This window comes from Dendrobates tinctorius, unplaced genomic scaffold, assembly GCF_039654945.1.
Source record: "Dendrobates tinctorius isolate UK_male_01 unplaced genomic scaffold, ASM3965494v1 ptg000060l, whole genome shotgun sequence".
Taxonomy (NCBI): domain Eukaryota; kingdom Metazoa; phylum Chordata; class Amphibia; order Anura; family Dendrobatidae; genus Dendrobates; species Dendrobates tinctorius.
The window spans coordinates 67,110,335-67,126,196 of record NW_027361728.1 but is presented as its reverse complement, the minus strand read 5'-3'; the positions used below and the strand labels follow the sequence as shown (position 1 = coordinate 67,126,196).

Genomic DNA, 15,862 nt, shown 5'->3' with positions numbered 1-15,862 from the left:
AGAAACCTCTGATGTCCCTGAAAAATGGGGACGTGTAGGTAGGCGTCTCGAATATGTATGGAACATAGGAATTCCTGATCCCCCATAGACGTAATTACCGACCGAATTGATTCCATCCTGAAATGGCGTAAGCGGACCCATCTGTTTAGCCTTTTGAGGTCTAGTATGGGACAAACTGAGCCATCCTTTTTTGGTATCACAAACAGGTTTGAGTAAAAGACGGTAAAACGTTCCTGCTCGGGAACGAGGATGATTACTCCTGCGTTGAGGAAAGAGTTGAATGCCGCAAAAAAACCTAGAGCCATAGCAGCGTCTTTTGGTGGCTGCGATAGAAAGAAGTGATCTCGTGGCAGCGCGTTGAAGTCTATCTTGCATCCTGTTGATACTGCCTCCTTTACCCAGATATCCTCTACTGAATTCTGCCAGACATCTCTGAAGAGGAGAAGGCGGCCTCCTAGTCTGGGAGAGGTACTGGGAAGGGAGTTTTACTCTCTGCTGGCGTCAGGCTGAAGTGGCTCTGCCCGGCCATGACCTGGTAGCTCTGCTGTTGGAACTGCGGGAATGCCATGACAGGGTGGCCCGAAATGATAACTTCCTCCTATCTCTCGGTGCTTGCGACCTCTGCGGGCCCTGAGCATAAGTGCCTGTCGCTGGGGTACGTGAAAGGGCTGAGCCCTACGTTTGAAAACATATCGACAAGGTTTGGCCTGAGGGAGAAGGGAGCTTGTACCCCCCCATTGCATCCTTAATGATTTGATCTAACATTGACCCAAAGAGCCGGGTGCCCTGAAACGGCAGATTGGTCAGTGATTTCTTTGAGGACAAATCAGTCTGCCAAGCCTTTAGCCAGACCGTCTGCCAGACGGCTACCATATTACTGGATGCTTGAGCTGCGCAAGACGCAGCATCCAGGGCTGCTGATACCATATACGTCCCGGTATGAGAGATTTGATCTGCGAACTCTGCCAGTTCCGCTGGTGGTGCCCCGGCCAATATGCCCTGTCTAAGGCCTGTTTCACACTTCCGTTTTTGACCATCAGTCAAAATCCGCCGGTTTTTGAAAAAAACGGATCTGTCATTTTTTTTGGCAGATCCGTTTTTTTCCCCATTGAGTTGCATTACCGGCGGATCTTGACGGATGGCCATCCGTTGGATGTTTTTTTTGTGGATCCGCCAAATTTTTTGCGTTCGCCAACATGCCTGGACGGACCCTGCAGCGTTTTTTTGGCTGCAGGATCCGCATTTTACAGTGCGCATGCCCAGAGAAAGGAAGTTAGCCGGGAATTTAACCCTGAAATCCTTTCTGGCGGACGAAAAAAATATTCTCTCTCTTTCCCGGGCAGCAGTTCCTTTAAAATTCTTCATTCGGCGGCTCCGTCAAAAAAACGGATCCGGTGGCATCCGTTCACATCAGTTAATAACGGATCCACTTTCCACCTTTATGGCGAATTTTGACTGACACAAAAAACTGAAGTGTGAAACAGGCCTAAGCTGTTTGGCCCATTCTGTAACAGACTTAGCTACCCAGGCTGAGGTGAAGGCTGGATACAATGTAGCGGCTGCTGCCTCAAAGTCGGATTTTGCCAGGGATTCTATCCTTCTATCATTGGGATCTTTTAGGGCTGCCCCACTGGCAAATGGGAGGACTGTATTGGTAGCGAGTCTGGACACTGGTGGGTCCACCGAAGGGGAGGCGGTCCAGTTGGCGGTGAGATCTGGAGGGAAGGGATATAGAATCCCAAAACGATTCCCTCTCTGAAACCGCCTGGTTGGGTTTTCCCTTTCCCTGGCCAACATTTCCTCAAAATCCTTGTGGGAGGCGAAGACTCTAGAGGGGAACTTATGACGCTTAAATGAAAAACATGGATTTTTGTGAGTACTCACCGTAAAATCCTTTTCTCCGAGACGCTCATTGGGGGACACAGAGGGTGTGTGCTTCTGCCGTCTGGAGGCCGACACTAAGTGTACAAAAAAAGAGTTAGCTCCTCCTCCGCCGCATACACCCTCGCCCCTAGGCCGGGCGTAACTCAGTTTAGTGCATAAGCAGTAGGAGAACGCGCCTTAAACTCAGGCAAGAAACTATATGTCTGAAAAAGGGGGCCACCCTAAACTTTGTACAAGGATTTGTATAACTCAAAATAAGTAAATGCCAACTGGCTGATAGGGTGGGTGCTGTGTCCCCCAATGAGCGTCTCGGAGAAAAGGATTTTACGGTGAGTACTCACAAAAATCCATGTTTCTCCTTCGTCTCATTGGGGGACACAGAGACTGTGGGACGTTCTAAAGCAGTCCTCTGGGCGGGATCTTAGCTCACCCAATCCATGCTAATTTGCGCCCCTGATTAGAGGTGCGCAACTGCTGCCTGGAGAATCTTTCTTCCCAGGCTTGCATCCGAGGATGCCTGGGTATGTACGTTATAATGTTTGACAAACGTATGCAAACTGGACCAGGTAGCTGCTTTGCATACCTGCTCCGCTGAAGCCTGGTGTCGCAGTGCCCATGAGGCACCCACTGCCCGTGCCGAGTGAGCCTTGATCCCTGCCGGAACCGGCGTGCCACTGATTTGATAAGCTTCTTGGACCGTCAGGCGAACCCATCTGGCCAAAGTCGCTCTGGACGCAGCGAGCCCCTTCCGCCGCCCCTCTGGAACCACGAATAGAGAGTCTGTCTGGCGGAATGGCGCTGTCCTTGTCACATACCTTCTAAGAGCTCTTACCAGATCCAGGGTGTGCAAAGCCTTCTCTACCCTGTGCACCGGTGCCGGGCAAAACGAGGGTAAGACAATGTCTTCGTTGATATGAAATGCAGACACAACCTTCGGCAAGAAGGGAGGAGCTGGCCTTAAAACTACCTTATCTTTATAAAAGGTCAGGAACGGCGGTTTACAAGATAAGGCCGCCAATTCCGAAACCCGCCTAATAGACGTTATAGCTACTAGAAAAACGACCTTTCTGGACAGGTAAGGTAAGGAGACCTCTTGCAATGGTTCGAAAGGAGCCTCCTGAAGGGCCCTGAGCACCAAGTTCAGGTCCCATGATTCCGTCGGCGCCTTATAGGGGGGTACTAAATGTGCGACCCCCTGCATAAACGTCCTAACCTGCCAGACGGAAGCGACTTTTCGTTGGAAAAGCACCGACAGGGCCGAGATTTGCGTTCTGAGCGAACTCGGAGCCAACCCTGCGTCCAGCCCTGCCTGTAGAAAAGCCAGTACGTTGGGGATCGAAAAAACCAGAGGAGCCACTTCACGATCCCTACACCAACGGAAAAAAACTTCCCAAGTTCGATGATATACTCTCGCCGAGGAAGGCTTTCGGGCACTCACCATCGTGGCCGCCACATCGCGCCTGAATCCTGCCTGTGTTAACAGCCAAGATTCAATGGCCACGCCGTCAAACACAGGGCCCCTAAGTTCGGATGGCAGATCGGCCCTTGGGACAGTAAGTCCGGCCGATCTGGAAGACGCCAGGGTACGTCCACCACTAGTTGGACCAGATCTGCATACCAGGCCCGCCGGGGCCAGTCTGGGGCCAGCAGAATTGCTGGAACCTTCTCTCTCCTTATTTTCCTGATAACTCTTGGAAGCAGCGGCAGCGGGGGGAACAAGTACGGGAGACGAAACTGGCTCCACGGGAGCACCAGAGCGTCTGCTGCGATTGCCTGCGGATCGAGGGATCGAGCGACAAACCTTTGTACTTTGGCATTCTCTCTGGATGCCATAAGGTCCACGTCTGGTGTCCCCCACCGTTGGCAGATCTGCTGAAAGATCTCGGGGTGCAGGGACCATTCCCCTGCCGCGACCCCGTCGGCTGAGAAAATCTGCCGCCCAGTTTTCGACTCCTGGAATGTGCACCGCTGAAATTACCACGCGGTTCTTCTCTGCCCAACGCAGTACCAGTCCGACCTCGCGCATGGCTGCCTGGCTGCGCGTGCCCCCTTGATGGTTGACATATGCTACTGCTGTAGCATTGTCCGACTGGATGCGCACCGGCCGGTGTCTCAGGAAACACTGGAAATGTTGCAGGGCCAATCGTATTGCCCGTATCTCCAGAATGTTGATCGGGAGAACTATCTCCTGAACGGACCACCGCCCCTGGGCTATGTGACTCTGGAAAACTGCTCCCCAACCTTGCAGGCTTGCATCGGTCGTCACCACCAACCATTGTTCCGGGGGAAAGGGTTTCCCCTGGACCAGAGACGAGTCGCGAGTCCACCACCGGAGTGAACCTCGTACCAGCGGAGACAACTTGCACCGATGACTGAGAGACAGCAGCCTCCGGTCCCATGCTGTCAAGAGCGCATGCTGAAGCGGACGGAGATGGAACTGGGCAAACGGGATTGCTTCCATCGCCGCCACCATTCTGCCCAACACACTCATGCCGTACCGGATGGATCTGGTGCCCGGCTGTAGAAGGTTCCGTACCCCTTGCTTGATTTTTTGCGCCTTGTCCTGAGGGAGGATCACCAGCCCCCGGGAGGTGTCGAAAATCATGCCTAGGAACACGATTCTTTGGGCTGGAACCAAGGACGACTTGCTCCGATTGATCAACCAGCCCAGACGGGCCAGGGTATCCAGAGTGATACTGACATTGTCCTGGCACTCCTGAAACGACGGCCCCTTTACCAAAAGGTCGTCCAGGTAAGGTAACACCGTTATGCCCCGTGCATGCAGGATGGCCATAACCACCGCCATTATCTTTGTAAAGACTCTGGGGGCAGTGGCTAAGCCGAAGGGCAGAGCCACAAATTGGAAATGACGTCCTCCGATCGCAAAACGCAGGAACCTCTGGTGTGGGGGAAATATCGGAATATGCAGATATGCATCCTGCACATCGATCGAGGCCAGGAATTCCCCTGGATCCATGGCTGCAATGATCGAGCGGAGGGACTCCATCCGGAATCGCCTGACCCTGATGAATCTGTTCAGGATCTTTAGATCCAGTACTGGCCTCACAGTCCCGTCTTTTTTGGGGACCGAAAACAGATTGGAGTAAAACCCCTGCGACTCTTCGCCCTGCGGCACTGGGGCGATGACCCCTTTGCGCTGTAGCGTCATTATAGCCTGTAACAAACTCTCCGCCTGCGAATCTGTCTTGGAAAGTCGGGAACGGAAGAATCGCTGTGGTGGCCGTCCGACAAACTCTATCTTGTACCCGGACGATATTAGTTCTGCCACCCAAGTGTCGCGTGTCACTGCGACCCAAACGTGGCTGAACCCTAGTAGGCGTCCGCCCACTCTGTCGTCCGTAGGTACGGAGCGCCTCCAGTCATTTAGCTGGAGGTTTTTGGGACCTGGCCCCCCTCGCTCTGGGCAAACGGCCTCGGCTTCTACCCAGCGGATTGGCCCTGTAAGAGGCTTGCTTTTCCCTACTCTGGCCATCGTTTGCGGAGGAGTATGCCCTGGCCGAAGTCCCCCCCCCAGGGGCTACGAAAGGGTCGAAAACGCCTCTGCGTTTGCCTGAATGCCGGGCAACTTCTCTGCTGCGGGAGGAAACTACTTTTCCCCCCTGTGGCTTCTGAGATAAGCTTGTCCAGCTTCTCACCGAACAGCCGATTGCCCTGAAAAGGCAATGAGGTTAAGGATTTTTTAGAGATAGAATCCGCTTTCCACAGCCTCAGCCATAATGCATGCCTAATGGCGATCGCATTCGCTGCCGCAACAGCCGAACACTCGGCCGCGTCCAGTGAAGCGCTGACAAGATAATCACTCGCTCCTGATATCTGATTTGCCACCTCCAAGACCTCCGCGGGCAGATCCCTGTCTTGGAGGGCCTTATACAGAGCGTCCCCCCACGAAACCATGGCTTTAGCCACCCAAGTTGCCGCAAAGGAGGGGGCCAGAGCCGACCCTGCTGCCTCATATACCGAGCGGGCAAGCCCGTCCATGAGGCGATCAGTTGGGTCCTTTATAGAAGAAACACTGGGTATCGACAATAGCGATCTTGATGCTAAACGTGATACCGGTGGGTCCACTACTGGCGACTCTACCCAACCCTTATGGAGCTCAGGAGGAAACGGATACTTTGCTTGCAGCGCTTTTTGCATTGCAAAACGCTTATCCGGGTGTTCTCTATGTTTCTGGACTAGCTCCTCAAACTCCGGATGCGTGGCAAACCTTCTATGTGGTCGCCTGGATTTCTTGAAAGAGACCTTGTGACCTGAGGCTGTGGGCACCTCATCCTCGATCTCTAATGTCTGGTTGACTGCCTCAATGAGACTGTCCACCGAATCCTGGAACCCCAGGCTTTCTAGATTCCAGGCCTCCTCCTCCTCTCCTTCATCCTGATCGCTCCCTGAGCTCAGCGACGGGGAACGGGATGCCCTAATACCCGCCGCCGAAGCCCCGGAGGGCCCGGCCGACGGGGAACGAGCCCTTTTGATATGAGCTTGCCTGGTACTGGAGCGACCTCTAATGGTTGGAGGGTCCTGAGACGAGGACGAGCTCTCTTCCGCTGGCAGACCACCATCCTTGTTCCTGCCCGGGCCTTGAAGGGATTCAATTGCCCTTGTGAGGGACAGCATAGAATGCGATAAGGACACCGCCCATTCCGGGGGGTCCTGACCCCTGGGTTCAGAAACAGTGGGGGGCTCCTGGGCGCGCTCCGACTCGCAGGCTTCACAATATTTACCCGCCTGTGCCTTTGGCAGCCTGACCCCACAGGACACGCAAACCGCGTAAAGGAAAGAGTGAGCTTTCCCTTTGGCAGACATACTTGCACAGGCTGAAGGCAGGGTAGAAGGAGGAGGAGGGTAACCCCTTCCCTGACAACCAGTGCGGTTCTCCAAACGGAGTTACACTCACCCACCGGCAGGGTCCCACTCCTGTTTGAAGTACCCCGGGAAGCTCCGGATGCGTGGACGCGAGGTGGTAGGGCGGAAGTCTCCTCTCCGGGACCTGTGCGCCCGCCGTTTTCCACCCCTTGACCCCCAGGCCTCCTGCTCCTATACAGCGCGTCTCCCCGACGTCAGTGGGCGGGACTTCCGGCTACCACCGGAAGTCGGCGCGCGGCCTCGCGCGATAGTCACGGACCTCCTCCTGCAGCGGGGCCGCGGCCGCCGGCGGGCTTCCGGCCGCACTCCGGTACACGCGGTGTGCGGCGTCCGGTTGCAACGCCACTCTGGCTACCGTTACACACCGGGGCAAACTTGCGGTGCGCTCCAGGAGCGGATCCCCCAAATATTAAAGGTGAGCAGGGCCATCCGCCGTGGGCTCCATCCCCGGCAGGGGGGGGGACTTCTGGTACCGGCTTCTTCCCCCTGTACTCGCCACGTCCACAAACTAGATCGGCTCACCTGCGCCTCCAATTCAGCCCCTGGACTCACTACCAAGGGGTGGAAGGGGCCTCCATACATTGTTGTTGTAGGAGAGGAACAACGTGGAGGCTGACCCCTGGTTCTGCTCACACGTGCTCGCCTGATGAAGTTATGGGGAAACCGAATCCTCTTATCAGGACGCGTTGCCCCTCTTTTAAAAAAAAAAAAAAATAGTTGTCTGGCAAAAAGTCCCAGATGTGTCCCTCGGTGCGGGAGAGGACACGTGGAGGGTTACTCACACGAGGTCGCCCGTTGATGATTTGGGGAGATTGGATCCTCTCTATAGGATCCGTCGCCCCTGTCTTATCTTCATAGAAAAAAAGGGAAAAGAAAAAAAAAAAAAGAAAAAAAAATCTAGTCTGGAGCTCCAGACTGCGTGTGCCTCCATCAGACACTAAGCAAAAACTGAGTTACGCCCGGCCTAGGGGCGAGGGTGTATGCGGCGGAGGAGGAGCTAACTCTTTTTTTGTACACTTAGTGTCGGCCTCCAGATGGCAGAAGCACACAGTCTCTGTGTCCCCCAATGAGACGAAGGAGAAAACCTGATCATTAGGTTTTGATGTGGTGTCCCCAATGTTAAAAGTCTCATTGACTGTGGCAATGAGGCCCTGAACCATATCCTTAACCTGGGACTGTTCTGGCCCGTACTCAGAACCCTCCTCTGAGTGTGTCTCCGATAATGCCTCGCCTGATTCCGGGGATGAGGACCGGGAGGAGGCAGACGGCCAAAGGAATTCTGGTGGTGAGATGGAGTGAGAAGGGGACCTGGGTTGGTGGTCCTGTCCAAACCTTTTACGGCCTCTAGAAGGCCCAAAAGGAGGCTCCTTTGGTGCTCCTGTGTCCACTGGAGTCTGAAGTGGCAATCTGTTAAGCACAGTTAACAAGGTCTGTGATACCTTGGTAAGGTCGGCCACGGACTTAGATAAGGAAGAGGCCCATCCTCGACACTCGCTGTCTCCCGTGGCGATAGATGGCCCATGGGTGGTAGGCAAGGTGGCTTCCTCCTGCTCCAGGGGTAATGTGGGAGCTCTGACAGGCAAAGTGGGGGGGCTGCACCTGCTCTCTAGCGTAGGTGACACCGTAGGTCTGCTGCAATCTGAGCAGAGTGGCGAGGACTGACCTGAAGGAAGCCTGACATTGCATTTGGTACATACAAAATATTTGACCAAGGTCACTGAAGCGGATGAGGAGCGGGACTACTCTCCCTTGGGCATACTGTCAGGGTTTACCTGGTGCCGACCATCGGGGGTAGAGAGTGGAGTGAGGGAGCAACCTGTAGTGCAGTACTCACCTACCCACGACCAGTGTCCCCGCCGCAGCTGCCGCCCAAAGGCTGATGAGAGAGAGGGAGAGAGAGAGGTGAACAGCCCTGCCGCTGCCTAGAAGTCTTATGAAATCCCCGCACGGAAGTGGTGGGCGGGGCCCTGCTCTGGCCTCCTGGAGCACCAAGATGGCACTGGTACAGGAAGAGGAAGCCGGGGAGCGGAGCCTACCGGGAGCCGGAATCTGGCGTCGGCCGTAACGCTGTCACGGGAGGAGACTGGAACCGCGCTGCACCACGTGCTTGAAAGTAAGCGTTAGTTCTTAAAATAAGTATAGAGCCATGGGTTGAAAGCCCGAGTGCTGATTACAGCGGTCACATTCAGCCAGAGCGGCTGGTGAGCAGATCATACAACGCTGCAGCCTCTTACCTCCAGTTCGCCCCGTAACAGGGGTCGGTTTACCTGCATGAAAAGATTGCTGTCCCAAACCTTTTCTGCAGGGCGTCTCTCTCGATCATCAGGCTCTGGTGGGCGAGTGATGGGAGACGAAGGTCAGGACCAGGAGCTGCCACCTGAACACGAGTCCTGTGTTATGGGATAGGGTCCTGCCCACGGGATTCATGAGGATACGGGATGGTAGTTCAAGCTGTACTCATAATCCCGGTGTGGGAATACAGATGTAGCATATCTACTCTGTATCACTCCATGGTTACCTTAAAAGGAACGACGCACATTGAGGTAGGCATGGATCTGCGAGAGACCTCTGTCACCTCCTGCTGACACTAAGCAAAACTGATTGTCCTACTGCCGGTCGGAGGGGTGTATACTGCGGAGGCGGAATTAACTTTTTTCATTCATAGTGTCAACCTCCTAGTGACAGCAGCACACACCCACGGTTCCTGTGTCCCCCAATGAGACGAAAGAGAAAAAAAAAATTAACATGATCGCTAAACAGCGTAACGAGAAAAAAAAGTGTCAAAATACCAGCATTACCTTTTTTTGGTCGCCGCAACATTGCAATAAAATGCAATAACGGGAGATCAAAAGATCGTATCTGCACCAAAATGGTATCATTAAAAACATCAGCTCAGCATGCAAAAAATAAGCCCTCACCCAACCCAGATCACGAAAAATAGAGACGCTATGGGTATTGGAAAATGGCACAATTTTTTTTTTTTTTTTTTTTTTAAAACAAACTTTGGAATTTTTTTTCAGCACTTAAATGAAAAAGAACCTAGACATGATTGGTGTCTATGAACTCGGAATGACCTGGAGAATCATAATGGCAGGTCAGTTTTAGCATCATTGCTCATGTTTCCCTTCTACCCAGTTAATTATTTTCTTTTCCATTAGGTTTAAGACATCACATGATTAAAAATTGAATGAACAATTGAATGCTTCTAATCTCTACGAAGAAACAGGAGACACATTTTCCCTGTACGAGTCACTGCAAAAGTCCCTGGCAGGGAAGAGGAGGGAGCAGCTGGGTCACCAGTTAGAGAGGGATGACTCACGCAGGGATATGTGACTACCAGTTTCTACATAGAGAAAAGAATAACTAACTGGGTAGAAAGACAAAATGAGCAATTGTGAGTACACAGTGCCATATAATATGATGATTGCAATATATTAAGAGGATAAAAACTTTGATAAATGTTCTTCTTCAATGCATAAGGGACCGTTAACAGCTCATCTTCCTCCTCTTCCTAATCAATTAGTAACTTTTTCACTCTAGAAGGGATTTTTTGTAATCTCCAATTTAAACAAAGAATTGTATTCAGCCTGTATGATTATTAATAATAATAATAATAATAATAATAATAATAAAACTTTATTTTTATATAGCACCAACAAATTCTGCAGCGCTTTACAGTTTGCACACATTAGCATTGCTGTCCCCAATGGGGCTCACAATCTAAATTCCCTATCAGTATGTCTTTGGAATGTGGGAGGAAATCCACGCAAACACGGGGAGAACATACAAACTCCTTGCAGATGTTGTCCTTGGTGGGATTTGAACCCAGGACCCCAGCGCTGCAAGGCTGCAGCGCTAACCACTGAGCCACCATGCTGCCTATTAAAAATAAAAAAATAAAAAATAATGAAACCATGAAAAATCCAGAAGGTACAAGTAATGTCTACATGCATTGTAAATTATTTGTGTTACCTTGTCTCTGCTATGTTTGTCGCTATTACAATTTTCCGGACTCCAGGAGGGGGGGTCTTGAAAACCTGATAAAATTAGATTTTTAGTTGAGGCCTTTTGCATAGCACAATACATTTTTCACAACAAATTTCCTGCATACTGGCTTATTCACGAGTTATATACCGATGCGCTCCCTATAGTGGTGGTTACAGGAAGCCTGCATATTTTCTTTTAAATCTATGTCTACGCAGGGAATTTTGTGCTCTGTGTCAGAAAAACAGCACTCCAACCTCTACAAAGAAAAAAATAATCAAAACAGAATTTTAGACCTAAAGACATCAAAGTCCAAGCAATCACGCCATGCCCCTGAGGAAGCTATAATGGCCATTTACAAGCATGTGTGTATCTTGCATCTGCTCTACCCAGACATTAGGCCACTGAGACTAATAGCTGAACACCATATCACAAGACACCGCACCACTCCACATTGATCCAAAACTCATCCACAGATCTTTTTCTGGGACCAGAATCTTTTTCATTACCATAAGGGATCTTTCAGATGACTGTGATAATCCAGTGTCAGATCGTTATGCATGGAGTAGCTGCCCATCTCCTGACCTGAGCGTGGCAGCTTCTTAGAAATTTATGAAGTGGTCACGCTCGGATCAGATGTGTGGCCAGTCCATGCATTGCGACCAATTATCACAGACATTTGAAGGACCCCCTAATGCAAACTTCATTATTCAGCTTGGAATATTCTCCTAGCCACATGCACTTGATGTTAAAGGGAAACTGTCATCTGATTCATGTTGTCCAAACCATGGGCAACATGAATCAGATCCTGGATGAGCGATTTCAGCCAGGTATATACAGTATTTACCGTATTTTTCAGACTATAAGATGCACATTTTTCCTCCAAAAATGTTGAGGAAAATGGCAGGTGCGTCTTATAGTCCAGATGTACCAACTCTGGCTCTGGTGGGGAGGTGGGGGAGCAGCATCGGCGGACCAACGGGTCACAGGAGGCAGGAGCCGGCAGCTGCGGCAAACTCCCGTTTCCGCTGCTAAAAAGAAATGAATATTCACTGCATTCCACGCCCACGGGCGTAGAGGGCAATGAATATTCATTTCTCGTTAATAATCGTATCTTGGTATGATTGGCCCCCAACCCCAGTCCTGGTATGCATGGCCCCATTCTTATAACTGGCCCCTACCCCCATCCTGGTATGCATGGGCCCCATCAGAAAACATTAAGAAAACAAACCATTACACTTACCTACCAGGCGCTCCCTCGCTGCGTCTTGCTCCGGTGCCAGCAATTGCTTTATGCTTGTAAGCAGCGCATGGCAGGGACGTCATGCGCTGCTCACAAGCAGAGCACAGCTGCTGGAATACTCACCGGGACTGTTCATCGCAGAGAGCAGTGAGTACTCATTGCTCTTCAGTAGCGCGCAGTGTCAGCCAACGACTATCTGCAGCTGCCGGCGGTCACGTGTGCTGCTACTTAAGAGAAATGAATACTCACTACTCTCTACGCGCATAGTCCCGGCGAGTATTCCAGCAGCTGTGCTCTGCTTGCGGCCCTCAGATTCTCTGGGGGAGTGTTTTTAGGCTTTTCTGCATTACTACCCTGTGAGCCACACCCTCTCAGCAAAGACAAAAAAAAAAGGCTGCATTAAATAAAAAGGTCAAGATCACAAACCGCACGGCGGATTTGGAAACTACCCAAAATTGGAATACTCCGGAGCAGTGGGAATAACGTAAGAGCAAAAAGTAGGAAAATTGGATCTAGAGACAATTCTACGAAAATTAAAAAAAAAATAATCTCTTTGAAGGTGTTCACAACTCTTAGGCCAAGTTCAAACAACTATGTAATAAACATATCATCAGAGTTTCATCCAGAAAACTCAGACGGGGTTTTTTTTCCTCAGTTGACATCCAGGTGCAATCCATTTTTTTACGTCAGGAGCTAGTAATATTTGACCATTTAAAGTTTCCTATGTTTCAGAAGTGCAATGTATTTGTAAAAAAAAAAAAAATTATATTATATATATATATATATATATATATATATATATATATATATATATATATATATATATATATATATATATATATATCTCTATCTATCTATCTTTCTCTCTATCTCCGGATGCTGGGCTGTGGCTCCATATGGCATTTGATTTTTCATGTGCAATTATAAACTTGAGAGGGCGACTCTCATCCAACAATTCTTTTTTAAAAGAATTTAAGAAAAAAAGGAAATATATCTACTAACAGGTTAAAACAAATCTGTCAGCAAGTTTATGGTATGGAATCACAGAATAGAATTATATAGGAGTAGAGAGCCCAATTCCAGTGATGTGTCACTTACTGGTCTGTGTGTTGTTTCAATAAAATCAGTGTTTCATCAGAAGATTATCACTACAGGACTGTCTTTTTCCAGGTAGTCCTCCTGCTCTGTGTAACCCCACCTCCACCGCTAAATAGCTGCTTTCTGCCACTTTACACAGCTGCCAATCAGTGGTGTGGGCGGGGTTATACAGGGCTCAACAATCTGAGCTCTGCTGGATCTGCAGCAGATAAATCAGTGATTACATCAAAACTGCAGCAACAGCAGTAAGTGACATCACTGGAATAAGGGTCTCAGCCTCTTGAACATGCTGCGCTCAGATGGGGGTCGCCAAAACCTGGTGACAGATTCACTTTATGAAACTAAAGTCAAGTCTGCAAGAAACCATTTGATAAGCTCTCATTTCTACAACCTACCTGGGTTTGATTTACAGTTGGCATCAATGAATGCAGAGGGATAATAATAAACTGATCTGTAAAAAATAATTCAGAATATTATACTGATGATTTACCCTGATGAATTCCTTTTAGCTTATAGAGCTGAAATATAGACATACCTGACTGAAACATGACCTGTGACATCAGTAAGTCATTTAGAGTGCTGATATTATCCCAGCCTGGAAGGAATACCAAGATGGCACCTTCCTGAAACCACAAAATAAAACAATGTGTAAGCTCAAATCTTTATACAATATGAATGGTCTGGATTAAAACAATCAACAATACATAGTACTTAAAGGGAACCTGTCAGCAGGATTGTGCACAGTAACCTACAAGACAGTGTCAGGTCGGCGCTGGTATACTGATTACAATGATACCTTGGTTGGTGAAATCCGTCTTGTGGTTTTTAATCTTTATTTTCAGTTTTGCGTTAATTATATACTCATGCTCCGGGGGGAGGGGGGTCTTCATGTGATACTCTGATTAGCTATTCATCTGTTTGACTTCTGACAGGTCACCGATCCCTCAGAAGCCATACAGATGAATGGCTAGTCAGAGCACCACAAGAAGACCCCCCCACAGGCCACCCCAAAGCACAAGCATATCATTAACTCAAAACTGAAAATAAAGATGAAACTACAACCACAAGCGGATTTCACCAAGGTATCATTTTAATCGGTAAAACGGGGCCAACCTGACACTGTCTGTAGGTTACTGAACTCAATTCTGCTGACAGGTTCCCTTTAAAAGGAGTATTCCCATCTCCAAGATACTATCCCAATAGGTAGTAGGTGTAAATACCTCCTATTAGAAATGTAGTATAGTTGTTCTTATCCACTATGTCACTTTCCCCATGTGCACGGCATTGCAGTTTAGGTATCGATGGTTACGACCATTAGCAACTATATGAGTGGTCGTAACCATGGATACTTCAGGTCCAGCAATGCCTTGCACATAAAGACAGACATAGGAAAATCAGAAACATGAATTTTTGTTTTAAATTGACCGTAAAATCGGTACTGTGGGTGTATGCTACTGCCGCCTGGAGGCTGACACTAAGTGAAAAAAAGAGGTTAGCTCCTCCTCCGCCGTATACACCCTCGCCCCGATTGCGGGCGGAAACCAGTTTGGTGCAAAAGCAGTAGGAGATCAAACGTAAGACAAAAACAACCTTAATGCAGGTAACGACATGTCTGGAAAACCCACCAAGTATTATAAATACATATTAATAAATAAAATAAACAAGAGCCAATTGGCTAACAGGGTGGGTGCTGTGTCCCCGAATGAGCGTCTCGTAGAAAAGGATTTTATGGTGAGTGTATCACAAAAATCCATGTTTCTCCTTCTCCTCATTTGGGGACACAGGTACTGTGGGACGTCCTAAAGCAGTCCCTGGGTGGGATGTTGGCTCACCGATCCAAGCTACATGCACCTCCTGTCTAAAGATGCACCACCGCTGCTTGGAGAATCCTTCTACCCAGGCTCGCGTCCGCTGAAGCCGGAGTATGGATATTGTAGTGCTTAGCGAATGTGTGCAGGCTGGACCAGGTTGCTGCCTTGCAAACCTGTTCCACCGATGCCTGGTGGCGGAGAGCCCAAGAGGCGCTCACTGCCCGAGAAGAGTGTGCTCTTATCCCTGCTGGAACCGATGCACCTCTGATGCGGTAAGACTCCTGAATAGTCAAACGAATCCACCTAGCTATGGTCGATCTTGAGGCAGTGATCCCCTTCCTGCGACCCTCGGGGAGCACGAACAGCGTGTCTGACTGACGAAAGGGTGCCGTCCGTGACACGTACCTCCTGAGAGCTCTCACCAAATCCAACGTATGAAGAGCCATTTCCACACGGTGTACCGGTGCTGAACAAAAAGAGGGCAAGACAATATCCTCATTAATGTGAAATGAGGAAACGGCCTTTGGCAGAAAGGGAGGAGCTGGCCTGAGAATCACCTTATCCTTGTGGAAAATCAGAAACGGGGCTCGACAAGATAGAGCTGCCAGCTCCGAGACCTGCCTGATTGAAGTTATAGCTACGAGGAATACCACCTTCCAGGAAAGGAGACATCCTGTAGCTGTTCGAACGGAGCTTCCTGCAGAACACCTAGGACCAGGTTAAGGTCCCAGGCATCCATAGGCGCCTTATAGGGAGGTACCAAGTGGGAGACTCCCTGGATGAAAGTTTTTACCTGCAAATTGGTAGCAATGCTGTGCTGGAACAGGACGGATAAAGCCGATATCTGTCTCCTGAGAAAACTTGGGGCCAAACCTGAGTCTAAGCTAGACTGGAAAAAGGCCAAAATGTTGGGAATAGAGAATCTCAGCGGAGAACAACCATGGTCCCGACACCATGA

General features: G+C 49.7%; 1 protein-coding gene across 1 annotated transcript in view; it reads right to left on the bottom strand.

The window, feature by feature from the left end:
• The window catches only part of DHX36 (DEAH-box helicase 36), a 120,564-nt gene that overhangs the window by 31,333 nt on the left and 73,369 nt on the right, over positions 1–15,862 (bottom strand). Inside the window, exons 12-14 of the mRNA XM_073579024.1 lie at positions 13,629–13,716; positions 13,489–13,544; positions 10,741–10,805 (exon numbers count right to left, since the gene is read on the bottom strand). Coding sequence (XP_073435125.1) covers positions 10,741–10,805; positions 13,489–13,544; positions 13,629–13,716 — 209 coding nt within the window. The remainder of the gene's footprint in view (positions 1–10,740; positions 10,806–13,488; positions 13,545–13,628; positions 13,717–15,862) is intronic.